Genomic DNA, 15,921 nt, shown 5'->3' on the forward strand with positions numbered 1-15,921 from the left:
CCGCTCCCACAGGCAGGGAGGTGGGGGCGCACAGGGCAGGATGCGAGTCCTAGACCCCGCAGGGAACTTCCAGAGGGTGGGGAGGAAACGGCAGGGTCCAGCAGTACCCATGGACACGTGTGCTCGTGATCAGCAGATCCACCCACCTATGGGGCCAGCGCAGCAGCGAAGGGGCTGGGGGAGCTGGGATCTCTGGGGCGGAATCTAAGATAAAGCTCTCTCTGCCGAATAACTGCGGTTTGTTCTGGACCCGAGAATCCCCTGCCGGCCAGAGCTGGGGTCAGGATGGGAGACGGCTCCGGCCAGCGGGGGTAGTGTCTGGTGGTGTCACAGCTGGGTGAGTTGGGATTTAACTCTTCCATCCTCCTTGTCTCCTGCAGCTCCGGAGCTCCTTCAACAAGGCTTTCAGCATCAAGAAGGGCCCCAAGTCAGCCTCGTCCTACTCGGACATTGAGGAGATCGCCACCCCCGACTCCTCAGCCCCCTCCTCTCCCAAGCTGCAGCATGGCTCCACCGAGACCGCCTCGCCCTCCATAAAGTCCTCCAACTCCTCCTCCGTGGGCATCGACGCGCCGGAGTAAGGGCAGCCCTCGCCACGCGGCTGGCACGGGACGCAGTTCTGTGCACGGGGCCAGGTCCCCGGCTGTTGTGACCCAGCGATGCTGCATGGGATTCCTGGGGCAGCTGCTCAGGCCCCAAGGCCACGGTGGGGGATGCCCAGCCTTTCTCCCTGCTTGGGTGCAGCGTGTCTGGGACCCAGCACTGACCTGGCCGGGGGGGACTCCGTGTCCTCAGCCAGCACTGCTGCTCTGGTTAGATTGCTGGGGACGGGGGGTGGACGCAGCAGCTTGGCTGGCTTTGTTTGCTGTCTCTGCTGCTGTGGGCGTGGGAAGCCATCAGGGCATAGGCTGGGCCCTGTGACCCCTGAGGTGCCTCTATGGCTGCTGATCAGCCTCCTGTGAAAGTGTCGGTCAGATCCTGCAGTGGCCTCTGGGCAGAAAGCAGGGTGGCACCCCACTTTAGCACCCCTTAGTGGAACGTGCCCTGCGCAGCTGGGGCTTCTGCCCCAGGGGAGCCTTCCTTCCTCAGGAAAGCAGAAGCTTCCAGCCATTTAAAGTGGCTGGAATCGCCTCCCCCCTGCCTCCCAGGTGCCCAGCAACCAGGGGCTGTGGAAGGGAGAGTCCTGGTCCTGCTATGCCCTGGGCTGGGAGCAGGATCTCCCTCCTGGCATTGTCACGGCTCACTCTGACTGGGCTCCCTGTGGGTCTCTCTCCCCGGGCGCAGGCTCTTCCAGGCCAATGAGGAAGAGGAAGAGCCGGAAAAGAAGGAGGTGTCGGAGCTGCGCTCGGAGCTGTGGGAGAAAGAGATGAAACTGACCGACATCCGGCTGGAGGCTCTGAACTCCGCCCACCAGTTGGACCAGCTCCGCGAGACCATGCACAATATGCAGGTGAGGGGCCCATCTCCGCACGGGAAGCCACGGACCCACTGCAGAGCGGGGCTGGCTCGCCGACCCTGAGCCACTCCCCTGGCCTGCCTCTCCTGGCCATTTCCAGCCCTCTCTCTGGTGTGGCACGTGGCTATGTGGGTCTGGGCACCACCCCCGTCTGCGCTGGGCCATGCGGATTGAGCACACAGCCCGGCCATGGGGGCCACGCTCTGTCCAGGAGCACTATGGGACTCGTGACATCAGGGCTTAGCGACGCTACAGCACAGGGACTCAGCTGACAAGGGAGATGAGGTGGGCTGAGAGCTCTGCCAGCCCAGCCCAGGTTCTGCTTTCCCTGCGCTGGCAGTGCTCAGGAGTCAGGAGGCTTCCCGATCTGGCTCCGTCGCCATGGGCTCTGCTCTACAACCCCTGCCTTCTCCACAGCTGGAGGTGGATCTCCTGAAGGCTGAGAATGACCGGCTCAAGGTGGCCCCCGGGCCCTCGTCGGTGCCAGGCTCCATCCCTGGGCACGTCAGGAGCACATCAGCCGCCTCGTCCCCACGGCGCTCGCTGGGCCTCGCCCTCGCTCATTCCTTCAGCCCCGGCTTGGCAGATACAGGTACTGAGGAGAGTGGGCTGCGTTGGGGACGGAGCCTCTGTGCGGCTAGTGGGTGCCACCAACCGCAGCACGGAGCAGCAATCCCCTCCGGGGCAGGGATCTGCCTCGCTACCACGTGCTCTGCTCCGGGGCTGGGCTCCCCCTGCCCAGAAGGATGCATGTTGTGGGCGCTGGTCAGCCCGTGCCCCACAGAGCCTGGGCAGCACCATGGGCGTGGAGACCCCGCGCAGGGTGGCCATCACCGCCTTTTCCCATGCGCTGGCCTCGCCATGCGGAGGAGGAGGCGCTTTGGGCTCTCCGCACGGTGAGGCCAGCTCATGGGGTGGGCACAGCCGCCTGGGCCTTGTGCCCCAGGCCATGGCAGGCATATACGGTGCCAGAGCATGGTGCATTGTGGGAAGGCAAGGCCCAGGGGCACAACGCAGCCAGCTGCGCGGCTCAGGTGGTTTGGACCCAGCTCAGCAGTGGCTTGTGCCCACTTCCGCGGGGCTGCGAGTGACCGGGGTGCTGGAGGTGGGGAGGAGCCACAGCAGGTGAAGGGGCTGATGTGCAGGGAAACCCTGACCCCAGCAACCTCGAAGGAGCTGGGACCTCCTGCCCTTGGCCCAGATGGAAGGGTCCATCTCAGCCTGCTGCAGGGAGCTGGGGTGAGGGGCCGGACCCTGCCTCGTCGCAGACGGTGGGAGCCATGGCAGGCTATGGCTCAGGCCCTAGGTGGCCCCCTGGCTCACAGCAGCTGCGGGCTGACTCTGCCGCTCCCTCCCCAGACCTGTCGCCGATGGACGCCGTCAGTGCCCAGAAGGACGAGGTGACGCTGCGGATCGTGGTGCGCATGCCGCCCCAGCACATCATCAAAGGGGTAAGGGCGCCAGGAGCGCCACCAGGTCAGGGCGAGCACGAGCCCCAGCGAGAGAGCTGCATCTGCCTCTGTGATAGGGTGTCCCCTGGCTAGCAGGGATGGGGCCAGATGGGATGTCCCAGCCATGAACATGCCTTTGCCTTTGGCTTTCAGGACTTAAAGCAGCAGGAATTCTTCCTGGGCTGCAGCAAGGTGAGCGGGAAGGTGGATTGGAAGACGCTGGATGAAGCGGTCTGCCAGGTGTTCAAGGTACGGCCGCGACCAGATCCAAACTGCCAGCCCTCCAAACGCCCAGGAATCAAGAAGTTTTGAGGTTCCAGGGAACTGGGGTTTGGACCCCACCCTGGTTCGGAGGGTCACGGCTCCATTCCCGCAGCTCCTAGTCAGAGAAGACGGGAGTGATTGGGCTAAAGGACCTGTAAATGCTCAGTGGTGGAGACGGATGGGTGGCTGGGGGGAGGAGGGGAGCCATTGCTCAGGTGCTGAACCTTTGCATGTGTCACCTCCCATGGGGATTCCTAGATGTCCAGCCCAGAAGGGACGGTTCTGCCCTCCCAGTTGGCATGGACCTCTCTCTTGGGTGGCGTTTTCAGCCGACGGTGGAAGGTGCCCTCCATGGCACTGCTAGTGCTCCGGCCCCTCCGTCTCCTAGCTAAACCGGGGCCTGTGGCACCCAAACAGCTTATTGCAAGAGTCATGGGGCCAGCACAGGCCCCCCAGCCGCCCTGCACCTCGCTCCCCTATGGGGGTCCTGCCCGGTGCCTGACGGGGATTCTCCCGCTGGCCCGGTTGGGTCTCCTAGTGCCGCTGGGTGGCACCAATGGGAGTGGCTGTACCTGGGCGAGGTCTGGTTGGGCTTGACTTGCCAGGAGCCAAGGAAGCTGAGTAACGGCACCGCCCCTCTCTGCCCAGGACTACGTCACCAAGATGGATCCCGCCTCCACGCTGGGGCTGAGCACCGAGTCTGTCCACAGTTACAGCATCAGCCACGTGAAGAGGGTCCTGGACACGGAGCCCCCGGAGCTGCCCCCCTGCCGGAGGGGTGTGACCAGCATCGCTGTGGTGCTCAAAGGCAAGTATTGGGCAGGGAGAGCCAGGACCCCTGCAGACAGGGTCTGGCGTTAGTTCTGTGGGGCACGGTTTGTCTAGTGCTTCCCCACACTCTCAGATCCAGGCTTGGATCTGGGGAGGGGGCCCAGGGGCCAGCATGGGGCACTGGGCCCCATCTCTTCCCCCACTGCCTTCCGCCAGTACCAGGCTCTGCCACCCTCCTGGGTTGGGAGCTGAGAGCCAGGTAGGGAAGGGCTGGCCTGGCCCACAGCATGGGGGGCAGGAGGCAGCTGGGAAGCATGAAGATCTGCCCACCAGAGGAAGGGGGCCCTGCAGTCTGCACCACCGTGCCCTCAATGGGAAGGGGCCTGGGATCTCACTCAAGTGCCCACCCTCCTTTGGACTTTGGGCCCCCTCCCCATGCTGCGGGGGGAGATTCCAGCTCAGGAAGAGCTGGGGGGCAGGGGTGGCTCCCCAGCTCTCAGGGTCTGGGGGGGGCTTGGCACAAAGGCCAAGGCCGGTCGCTTTAACACCATCCCTCCCACCCCCGACAGGCCTGAAGGAGAAGTGCGTGGACAGCCTGGTGTTCGAGACGCTCATCCCCAAGCCCATGATGCAGCACTACATCAGCCTCCTGCTCAAGCACCGGCGCCTCATCCTCTCGGGGCCCAGCGGCACGGGCAAGACCTACCTGACCAACCGCCTGGCCGAGTACCTGGTGGAGCGCTCGGGCCGGGAAGTCACCGAGGGCATCGTCAACACCTTCAACATGCACCAGCAGTCCTGCAAGGTGAAGGGCTCAGGGATGACTGGCTGGGACCCCAATCCTCCTCCCCGCTTCCGCCACTACAGCCTGGGAACTCACCCTGCCTTCCCAGCTCTGCCGGTGCCCCTCAATCCTGACCCTCAGCCCCCCGCTATCCCTGCTCCGGGCTCGCCCCACGCTGCTCTGTCAACCCCCCTTGCTCCTGAAACCCCTCGCTTCCTGCTGCGATGAGTGATTCAGTCCCGCTCTTCCATTCCAGGACCTACAGCTGTACCTCTCCAACCTGGCCAATCAGATCGACCGGGAGACGGGGATCGGGGACGTGCCGTTGGTCATCCTCCTCGATGACCTCAGCGAGCCTGGCTCCATCAGCGAGCTTGTCAATGGAGCGCTCACCTGCAAGTACCACAAATGGTAAAAGAGCCCCGCCCACTGCGTGCTGGCCCCGCCCCCTGCTTGGTGCTGCAACTGTTTTCTGGGCCCCTCTCCCACAAGCTGGAGGGAGGCCACGGGCCAGTCCCTCCTCCCACCTGAAGGGGCAGATAGTGGGACAGCCGCTCCTTCCTCTCCCCCATGCCAGCCCCAATGGGTGACGACGTCAACCCCAAAGCAGGGGGCAGCTGTGCAGAGTTTCATGGGGCCATCTTTCTCTCTTCCCCCCCAGCCCCTACATCATCGGGACGACCAACCAGCCCGTGAAGATGACCCCAAACCATGGCCTGCACCTCAGCTTCAGGTACCGGGGGTCTCGGGGCCTGTGGGAGTGGGGAGATTCACCCAGTGAGTCCCTGCATGCTGGGGGGAGCCATGATCTGGAGACGGGGCACAGATTCTGCTCCCGCTGGCCTGAGAAATAGATCTCCCATTGGACCGTAGCAGGAGGCTCTGAAGAGCGCTCTAGATGTGTGTTGGGAGGCAGCGTTTTAGGAGCCAGCAGGATTTGCACTGGGGGATTAAGGGGGTTGTAGTGCATGAAATGGCTTCAGGAAGTTCAGAGGGTATAATGCCCTGAGCAGTGCAGGGGGCCCTGGGGCTGGTGCCCAGGGCAAAGTACCCAGGGGTGCTGGGGCACAGGGGGTCCTGGGGAGCAGGCAGTGTGCGAGGAGGCGTTGGGGATGATCGTTTTGCCCGGAGGTGCAGCGCTGAGCTCTCCCTACCTCCCCCCCCAGGATGCTGACCTTCTCAAACAACGTGGAGCCGGCCAACGGCTTCTTGGTCCGCTACCTGCGTCGGAAGCTGCTTGAGTCAGACAGCGACATCAATGCCAACAGGGTGGAGCTGCTGCGGGTGCTGGACTGGGTGCCCAAGCTCTGGTACCACCTGCACACCTTCCTGGAGAAGCACAGCACCTCGGACTTCCTCATCGGTGAGCAGGGTGGGGGATGGCGATGGGGCACGGAGTAGACCCACTGTGGCCGAGGGATTAGCTCTGCATCTCCCTCAACAGTGTCTCTGCCCCTTGGCCTTACTTGCCCCAAAGGGGAGGAGCCTGCAGGAGGGGGCGGGGTTAAATGATTTGCCTTTTCTAGGTTCCGATCAACTCCCATTGGCTACCTGCTGGGTCACTGGCAAACCTACCACTGACCTGGAAATGAGCCAAAGCCATCCCCCTGCGCTTGTCTGATTGGTTGGCCAGGGTCTTGCAGCACAGCAGGAAGTACCGCCTTCAGAAGGCAGGACTTCTGAGAGTCACATGGCCCAGTCAGAACACAGTCGCTCCACCCCCTGGCAAGGAGGGCAGAGATTTGGAGGCCAGCTAGGATGAGTGCTCCGGTGGTGCAGACTCACTGTTTTTTGACCATCCAAGCCGTTTTTTCCTTGAGAAATGGTCTTTTTTTTTCTCCCCCAAAACAAACATTTTTGACAAAAATCCTGATTTTTTTTTTTTTGGTGGCATTTCATATTGAATTTTTTTATCGCGATTGCTCCCAAAAACCATTACTAAAATGAGTACTCAACTGAAATCCAGTTTTTGGGAGTGAACGAAAAATCCCAAGACCCACTTTTCGATCAGGATTTTTATAAAGATTTTGATTATTTAAAAAAAGTGCTGTGAAATATTAAAAACTCTGGGAAAGCGGGTCCATTTTCATCCCTGCCAAATGCAGCCACTCCTGGCATTTGTGGGTGGGTTATTTTTGCCCTGTTTCCCCCAGCTTCACTTAGGAGCTGTCACTCTGCCTGTTATGCAGCAAGCCTGCCAAGGTGCTTCCTGCAGAGGGAGGGTCTAGCCCCCCACCCCGGGTCCCAAACGGCTTCTCCTCCACCAGTGTGCCACCGCACAGGTGGCTGCATTTCAGTGCACGGCTCTCTATGGTTTGTGAAGTCCCTTGGGGTAAAAGATCCCAATTACGGGGGAATGTTTTTAGGCAGCCAGTGGCCAGCAGTACCGGATAGCATTCCCAGTGCCACCGTTCCCCCTCCCCAATGGCCCTTGCCCCAGAGATAGCCATGGCAAATGACTGGGGTGGGTCCAACCAGTGCACAGGAGTAGCCACTGCTGGGACAGGCTGGCCACTTGGCCAGGACGCTTAGCCCTCATGCTCCAGGCAAGGGTCAAGTGTAACCTCTGCCCAGGAGCCAGCGCTGTGTTTTTCCTGCCAGCCCTGCCTGCGGTTGGGGCAGGGATCATGGCTGGGGCTGGTCCAATTCCTTGTTGGGGGCAAGGCCCCCTCTGGGGAGGACAGGTGTTCCGGGCTGGGAACCTCGTCCGGGGGCGGGGATTGAGGCTCCTTCTGGGATCACGGTTCCCTTGTGGCTGTGCTGGCTGGAGAGGCGCCGAGGGCTGGGGAGGTGCACGGCAGGCCCTAGAGGCCAAGTCGGATGGGGCAGGCTTGTGTCTGCTCTGCTTACTAGTGTCTCTTTGTCCCCTCCCGCAGGCCCCTGCTTCTTCCTGTCTTGTCCCATCGGGATTGATGATTTCCGGACCTGGTTCATCGACCTGTGGAATAACTCCATCATCCCCTACCTGCAGGAGGGGGCAAAAGACGGGATAAAGGTACCCGGCCGAAACCTCTGCCTGCCAAGCATGGGTTAAACAGGCCCAGGGGCTCTAACGCCCCAGTCCTGACCTCTCAGTCCCGCCCTGTCCTGAGCCCCACAAGCCATCAGTGGGACTGAGCTGCAGCTGCCTGGGGGGGAACCACCGTGCCAGGAACACTGAGCCCTGTGCCCCACAGCTGAGGGAGACCCTGGCTCCTCAGTCAGTCTCTGTTCCCTCTTTCAGGTCCACGGCCAGAAGGCAGCCTGGGAGGACCCCGTGGAGTGGGTCCGGGACACCCTCCCCTGGCCGTCAGCGCAGCAGGACCAGTCAAAGCTGTACCACCTGCCCCCGCCCAGCGTGGGGCCCCACACCACAGCCTCCCCCCCGGAGGAGCGGACAGTCAAAGACACCACGCCCAGCTCCTTGGACTCCGACCCCTTGGTATGGGTCGCTCCCGATAGGGGGTGCAAGCATGTGGGGATCAGAGCCCACAAAAGGCGGAGGGTGTGTGTGCCACAGAAGCAGCGGGGGCAGGACACTGGGGTGCAGTGGGGTCACAAGCAGCGGGGCAGGGCACTGGGTGGTAGTGGCTGGGTGGAGGGTTTCTGTGGAGAAGGCTGGTGGGGAGCCCTGGGGCATCCTGGAGGCCGTCTGGCTGTGGGGAGGTCAGTCCATCCTCCCCGGGTGTCTGTCCGTACACGCAGTCACAGAGCAACCGGCCCAGGGTGCGTCGGGATCTAGGGTGTGTAGGACATAGATTTGATATAAGAGGCTGAGCCAGTGAGCTCAGCACATCTGATCTGTGCCCTGTCCAGCCGGGCGGCAGCCTCCCCCACCCACACACACAACTCTACAGAGGCTTTGTCGTCCTGTATGTGAAGGAAATCCACGTCTAGCCAAAAGACGAGCTCTCGTCAAACACCAGGTAGGGATGGTGAAGCAGGGACACAGTGGTCCCAAGATGGTACCACAGTGTAAGGAATGAGGCTGGGCTGAAGCACTCCAGAGGAAATGTGCTCCTGACCTGGTTTCCCTGGTGCTCTCAGCTCTGTGGGCCAGCCCCAGGATCCCAGCAGCTTTGAGAACATCTGGAAGCCCTGCTGAGTCTAGGTTTACCCATTGAGAAGTGGCCATTCTGCTGTGTCCGTGTTTGTCAGGGCAGCTGGGAAGTTTAAAGGGGAAAGGTTACATTGGTGTCATTCTCTGCTCCAGAGAGATGGACGGAGAAGGCTTGGAAAGGGGCGGAGGGTGCTGAGCCAGTGGGGTTGTTTGTGTGTCCACTCGCGTTCCTTTGGAGATCTCTGGCATGGCCAGTCTGTCCTGCAGGAGGCCTGTTGGGAGAACCCGGGCCATGGAGCCAGTGTCACTCAGACATTCATTGGCTCTTCATAGAATCATAGAAATGCTGGGCTGGAAGGGACCCTGAGAGGTCATATAATCCAGCCCCCTTCGCTGAGGCAGGACCAAGTACACCCACGACCGTCCCTGACAGGTGTTTGTCCAACCTGTTCTTAAAACCTCCCCCTGGTCACCTGTTCCAGTGCTTAACTATCCTTATGATCAGAGCTTTTCCTAATACCTAACCTGAATCTCCCTTTCTGCAAATTAACCCAACTCCTCCTTGTCCTACCTTCAGTGGACATCAAGAACATTTGATCGCTGCCCTCTTTATAACAGCTCTTAGCATATTTCAAGACTGTTATCAGGTCCTGCTTCAGCCTCCTCTTCTCTAGATTAAATGTGCCCAATTCTTTAACCCAGACAGCTTTTCTCTAAGTGTTTCCCAGCTGTTTATTTTTCTTAGCATTTATTTAACTCAGAGTTCTAATCCTTTCCCCTCTGGTTCGGTGCCTGCGATGTCATAATTTAGAGCTGATTTTTCAGTTCACTGAAAATAAAATTTAAAAAAATTGTTTCAGGTTGACCTGAATTTTTATCAAATCAAGAAGTAAAAAAAAAAAAAATTATTCTGGGTCAAAGAAAACATTTCATTTAGATTCGGAGGGGGGAAGTTTACATAAAATTGAAGCCAACTTTGAAACAAAAAGTTGTTTCAGTTTGAAATGTTAAAAAATCTTTTTGTACTCAAACAATTTGGCAAAATCAACATGAGTTTGTGAAATGTCTCAGTTGATCCTGATCTGTATTTTTCACCCAAAAAAAGGGTTCAGCTGAAAAATGTCGCTTAATTCTAGTTGTGATCTGTTTGCCCTCTGCTTGCTGGGGGTCTGGAGAACTGATGAGACCAGGGGTTTCTAACACTATCAGCTTGTCTCCTACTTGAAGGATGCTCTGTGTCTCCTTGCATTGCCCAATATCCAAGAATAATCCTTTGATTTTAGCCATAAACAGTGACACACACACACACACACACACACACACACACACCCCCCCAGCAGATATTTTTTTCTGTAGGTTTTCTCTGTTGTAGATTTTGCAGCCTTTACACCTGGTATCTGGCTTGATCATCCATCATAGGACATAAAATGCACAATACACATAGCATCAGAGAGATAAACGCCTGTTGCCCCCTGCCTGGAAAGAACTCATCCACAGCACGACCCGTCCTAGTGACTTGTCTTATCTTAAGACCATAGTTTTCAGTATAGTCACATAACTTTTTCAGTCTTATCCTTACTCACATTTTGCAATGATGATGACCAGCAGGCTACTGGGTCTTGGTAGAGACCTCACGTGCCACCCGTTGATGAACTGTTATGTACATACCTGGCCCAGGGGATCCCAGTGAAACTCTCTGCACCCCTTGTGCCCTCTATCAGATGCTCCCGCTGACAGACGGGAATGTGTGGAGGGACTCTGCAGGTTGGGGGGGGGCACTGGCAGGGCAAGAGGCTGGGGCAGGAGTGGAATAGCCATGGGGCAGGAGTGGAGGGCCACCAGCAGAGCTGTGGGGAGGTAGGGCAGAGCTGGACTGGCTGAAGGTCAAGAGTGAGGGGCAGTGGGGGGACTGTGGGTCAGGAGTGGGGAGCACTGGCCATGCCACACTGAAGTGCCTGGCTGAGCCTCTCCCGTTGCTCTTGCCTCCTGCACAGATGGCCATGCTGCTGAAACTCCAGGAAGCAGCCAACTACATCGAGTCTCCAGACCGAGAGACCATGGTGGATCCCAACCTGCAGCCGACGCCATGAGGCCGCACTGCACTGGGGAGAGGAGCTCGCCGCCCTCAGCCGCTGGCGTTCCCGGCTGCGTGGTTTTGCTTTTCGTTTGGTCTCCCTGGAGCGCGCGGCCTGGGCTGGAAAGCGGCGGGAACACGGGGCTCTGGCGCATCCCCTTTGGGGGCAGTGGGGCTCACCCCCAAGAGAGCACGAGGCACCCGCCTCCCAGCCTGACTCTGGTGGTAGGAGAATCCCGGTTTCTCTTCTCGGTTTTTCAGTCTCTGTCACAAACTTCTGGGCGTTGGGGGCTGGAGGCAGCCAATACAGACTCCCCGGCACCAACAGGCAGGCCCCTGCGTGGGACAGGGACCCCGCAGTGGAGCTGGGGGGGGCAGGGAGGAGCATGCAGCCCCAAAACAAGAGGATTTTTTTTTTTTTTTTTAAATAATAAAACAATCGGGGGAGGGGGGAAGCAAAGAGAAGAACAAATTTCTGATGAGTGTCTGAGTCACGCTGGCAGAGAGACCTGATCGGCACCAGGCCCTGGCTTCCGACATCTCCAACACCAGCCACCCCACAAACTACAGTGCAAACAAAGGCCTGGGCGGAGGAGGAGGCGAACTCTTAGCTCTGTCTTTGTACGTTCCTTATTTAATCTGCATGACGGTCATTTAAACCAGGACTTCCCAATAAACCCTGCTTTGGTTATGTTATTTTTCCCCACACCCATTTTATTTGGACAGAGCTCAGCTCTTCCTTTGTTCCTCTTTGGTTCTGGTTCTTTTCTCCCCGTTGCTGTGGCCCGAAGAGGAGCTGGGAGCCTCTCGTTCAGTTGGTTCCTTTTTTTTCTTTTCCTTTTGACTGGTTTATTTTTGTAGCCGTTGGTTTCTTCTCTCCCTTCTCCCCCCACTCCCCCCCACTCCCCAACCCAATCACCTCCGTGACAAAACTGGTGCTGACTGGACGCTCTCCAGTAACCGATTTTCCCCCCCCGCCCGTGCAGCTGCTGTCAGACTCTGTATGGCTTCAGTCCGCAGCATGATGCTCACAAAGAAGCACAAATAGCTTGGGGGGGGGGGGGTGCCCTTCCCAACCCCCCACTTTGTGACACCCATCTTCTACAAGCACAAGACGCCCATAGGCAGGGGCCAGGCCCTGGCAGTGGGAGCTGAGAAACAGCATCGCCCTCCTGGTGCGTCAGCACTGCTGGTGGCTCCAAGTCCAAGTGAGAAGCCAGAGATGGTGATAATCGCCCACCAAGCCAGCACAGCTGGTCGCGTCCATCGCCCATGAATGTCCTCGGCTGGCAAGTGGAGGAAAGAGCAAGGGCTCCGATCTTGGCTCTCCCCATCCTACAGCCGGTTGCATAGAGTTCGCCCTGATGGTGGTGATGGGCAGGAATGATGGAGGGTGGGGGGGTAGGGGAGCCAGGGCCTAGTGCTGGTGGTTACTGGAGCCCGCGTGGGTCTGGCCAGATGCAGCAGCCTGGCATCTTGATGGGATGAGACGAGCAGTGGGCTCATGGCTCGATGGGGAGCTCTGCAGTGGGGAGCAATGGAGAACTTCGTTGCTGGTGGATGTTGCTTGCACACATTAGTGTGTTGCGGGCAGGGTGTAATCCAGCTGCCCCACCTAGAGCCTGGAGGGGCCAACGCAACAGTGACCCAGGTTCTGAAAAGGGCTCTGGACCCACGGACACTGACTGACCTGCCTTCCCAAAGGGCGTCTGCAGGAGGGAGGTGCTGGCATCTTTCTGCTTGGCTTTTGCTTGGAGATGACACCAAACAACACCCGTCCTGCCTTTTTCAGTTGCGTGCTATCTCAGGGCGCAGGGCTGGGGGGTTTTGTCACACAGAACCTGCTGGCTATGACCAAGGCTCGTGTGCAGAATCTCTCTGTCCCTGATGCTCTCAAGGGGGCTTAAAATCAACCCAAGAGGCCTTTTGGTGTAAGGTAAAGCTGGCCTGGGGCAATTTTCCCTCCAGCCTCCGTGTGTGGGGGTGGAGTGACCCTTCTAACGTGTCTGTGACTCCCCTCCCGAGGGCAGACCCGGGGAATATTGCTGCCAGGGATTTGCAGCAATGTTGTATGCAGATCTAAGGTGCTCGCTTCACTCTCTGTGTGTAATCGTGGACACATGCACCCTGTACAATGTAACCAAATACTTCGGGGCTGCCTACGCAACACTGGGAACCGGGGCGGGTGGCAGGGGGAATAGGTTGGGCTGCAGCAGAAGGTTTCATTGGCTGGTTTAATGCGTGCGATCCCCTTGGTGATTGCCTTTGGCTCCAGTTTTCGTTACTCGGGGTTATAAGCTTTACCTCTCGCAGCTCCATTGACATGAGGAGCCAGCCCCTCGACTGGTGGAACTCGGTGCAGCTCCACTGGAGCATTGCTACGGCACTTTTTGCCAGCTGCGGATCCCGTGGCAAGAGGGAAACAACGAATGGATTAAGATGTCCGTGTCTCTTAAAGATGGATGTAGAATCATTGTGGACAGAGTTGCAGAAAGATCGGTGGTGTCCCACCTAGTCTGTCCCACAGATTCTGTTCTTCTGGGCTTAGTTTAGTGTCTTAAAATGATTCAAGCACTGGCACAGCCCCCCGTTCCCTAGGGCGAGTGTTCCACAGACTGACCCATCTTGCTGTTGAGACATTTGCTCAAAACTCCATCCTCCCAACCCGGGTGATTCCTTCTCTTTCTTGGGATCCGTGCCCTTCCACTAGTTTCAGGCCATTAGAAGGGCTATTCATATGTAGTTTCTTGCCCAAACCCACCTATTATTTCATCCTCTCCACTGTGGCCCTGCGTCACTGTCAGTGCACCCCTTCCTTTCTAGGGCACACGCACAGCTGATTTCTGAAGGGTTTGAATCAACCCCTTGGTATCTAGCACTGGCATCAAGGCTTGCTCCGCCACCCCACAGCAGAAAGTCCCACCCCCTAGCACCAAGGTGTCAGTCTAAAACAAGCCAGCGGTGAGGAATAACAAGCGGCTCTGAGGGTCAGGATTGAGGGGGTGATGCTTGAGGATTTCCAAGACTGGAATAACTGGGAGGCTTAGATTAAGGAGCATGAGCAGGAGCAGCAGCACATGCACTGGGCAGGGCTACAGGAAGGGAGTTCACGCACCAAGGACCAGGCTGTGCATTTTCAGTCTCCAGTCCTAGCGAGCAATGTTCCACCTGATCATGGAGGGTCTCTTCACATCCCCAGGGGAAGGAGAGAGACAGGCAGAAGGAGGGGAGCTCCAATTTCAATGTGCCCGTAGCCAAGACACCCTCTGATCTGCTAATGCTTTCCCAGCCGGCAGCGGTGAGTGCAGAAGGGGGTGAGTGCTAGAAAAAATCTGGGGAGAGGGAGGGTATAGCTATAAATAGGTGGGGCAGCTGGACGCCTGGCATTCAGCACTTTCCTTGGCCCCAGGAGCTGATGCTGCTTGAGCTACCCCCAGGGCTCCAGAGGGAAAACAACACTAAAATAGCCCTGGAATTCAGCCTATTCTGGGATGTTTCCCCAAGCTCCCGCCTTACTCCCTAGTGGCAGCAAGATCACCATGGGGATGGGGTGGGAACTGAGATGGGGCAGACTGAGCTCAGTGGGGGAGGGTGAGTGCTTGTAATGGCAAATACAAAGCGGAGATTGGGCAGTCCCAGCCCAGGAGAGAGGCTCAGATGTACAGTGTGGTCCAGCAGGGCTGTAGAGGGCTGGAGAAGGGGAAGGTGTTTCCTTAATGCCACCATCACTCCTTAGGCTGCAGTGCTTTGGCCATTGTCCCCCATCCCTTGGCTGCCCACATGGTGGCTTGGGCCAGGAGCAGGGTGGTGTTGAGTGGTGTTTCCATGCACCCAGAGCTCTGCATGCCTGTCAGCCATGTCACTCAATGGCTGGCCTTTCCCAGGGCAAATAAACAACTCGGCAGGCTTTTACTGATTATTCTCGAAGGAAAGCCTGGAGGTGGTAGGTGCCCAACAGCCCAAGAATGGAGGAGCCAGATACCCAAACCAGAGACAAACCTCAGTCAATCTGACGTGCTGAACTGGGGTGCTTAGCAGCTGAACCCCAGCCTTGCGTCTTGGTGCGTCGCCGCCCCCAGCCCAGCCAACTGATGGAGCTCCCATTCCTGGTGAGGAAGAGCCAAGAGGAAGCGTATTAAACCAGCCAAACCACCAAGGGTAGGACTGCAGCAAGCTGCATAACGTGAGCGGCTTCTCCACCAATGCGTGTCTACAGGTCAGCCCTGGTCCTCATCCGTCTGCTCTGTCTCCACATCCCTCCTGCACCGTTTCCCCCTGCTCCGTACGAGCCGGGCTATTTGCACAGTGATTTACCTGCCACGCGTTGGACCCCACACTAGGGTTCTCTCTTGTTTGCCTTTTCTTCTGTTCACTCTGTAGGATAAGGACACACTGTAAATAGCTCTGTACCTGGGTGAGTTGGACGGGGCCCGGCCCCCCGTCTGTCCCTTTTTGTACTATATGTGAGTAACTGTGCTGTGCTGACTCATGTTTCTGATTGTATGAGACACTGGCCCAGCAGTTGCTATCGGGCAGTAGCGAGGAGGTGGGGGGGACACGAGCCCTGCCCCATCAGAGACTGGGACGCCCACCGCCCCGCCCCCTTGCATTGGCTGCTATGCATTTGCTCAAGGCTTACTCCCGGGGCATTGCCAGAGCTGCAGGAAGAGCCGGTTACATCCCAGCCACAGCTGGCAGCAGGTGCAATGCCAGGAGGGCAGCACCAGGCATGGCGGAGCTGCTGGGGCCCGATGCTGAGCGCTGGTAGGGCAGAGGGGGAGAGGCCCCTTTCTAACAGGCTAAGGCTGGGCATTTAAAAGGAGCCTAAGAACATGAGCCCTTGGGAAGGGTGGCTCCCGCCCCAGGCTGTTGCTCGTGGCCCGACAGCATCCGGCCCTAGGAGCTGCCTTTGTCCTTCCAGCATTGAACTTTCCCGACAGTCACTACAAATCAGCTGGGTGCTAGGGACCGGCAGAGGGTTGGGTGCAGAATAAGAACCAGCCAGCGTTGAAACCAGCTACTCCCCCTGCCTCCCCCCCAGCTATGTCTCTGAAGGTTTCCCTTCCTGATTCAAGGTAGACG

At 58.3% G+C, this 15,921-nt stretch overlaps 1 protein-coding gene across 4 annotated transcripts in view; it reads left to right on the top strand.

Moving 5' to 3' along the window:
* NAV1 (neuron navigator 1) overlaps positions 1-12,027 on the top strand; it is a 255,063-nt gene extending 243,036 nt beyond the window's left edge. For all 4 annotated transcript variants that reach the window (XM_067531847.1, XM_067531844.1, XM_067531845.1 and 1 more), the window contains 13 exons: positions 381-577; positions 1,285-1,450; positions 1,874-2,048; positions 2,816-2,907; positions 3,061-3,156; positions 3,820-3,979; positions 4,512-4,747; positions 4,983-5,137; positions 5,388-5,459; positions 5,893-6,089; positions 7,603-7,721; positions 7,950-8,147; positions 10,760-12,027. In XM_067531847.1, coding sequence (XP_067387948.1) covers positions 381-577; positions 1,285-1,450; positions 1,874-2,048; positions 2,816-2,907; positions 3,061-3,156; positions 3,820-3,979; positions 4,512-4,747; positions 4,983-5,137; positions 5,388-5,459; positions 5,893-6,089; positions 7,603-7,721; positions 7,950-8,147; positions 10,760-10,855 — 1,959 coding nt within the window. In that variant the 3' untranslated portion in view covers positions 10,856-12,027. The remainder of the gene's footprint in view (positions 1-380; positions 578-1,284; positions 1,451-1,873; positions 2,049-2,815; positions 2,908-3,060; positions 3,157-3,819; positions 3,980-4,511; positions 4,748-4,982; positions 5,138-5,387; positions 5,460-5,892; positions 6,090-7,602; positions 7,722-7,949; positions 8,148-10,759) is intronic.
* The last annotated feature ends 3,894 nt before the right edge of the window (positions 12,028-15,921 follow it).

The sequence above is a fragment of the Emydura macquarii genome, unplaced genomic scaffold (assembly GCF_026122565.2).
Source record: "Emydura macquarii macquarii isolate MOO-44397 ecotype Brisbane River unplaced genomic scaffold, CSIRO-AGI_Emac_v2 contig_3220, whole genome shotgun sequence".
NCBI lineage: Eukaryota > Metazoa > Chordata > Testudines > Chelidae > Emydura > Emydura macquarii.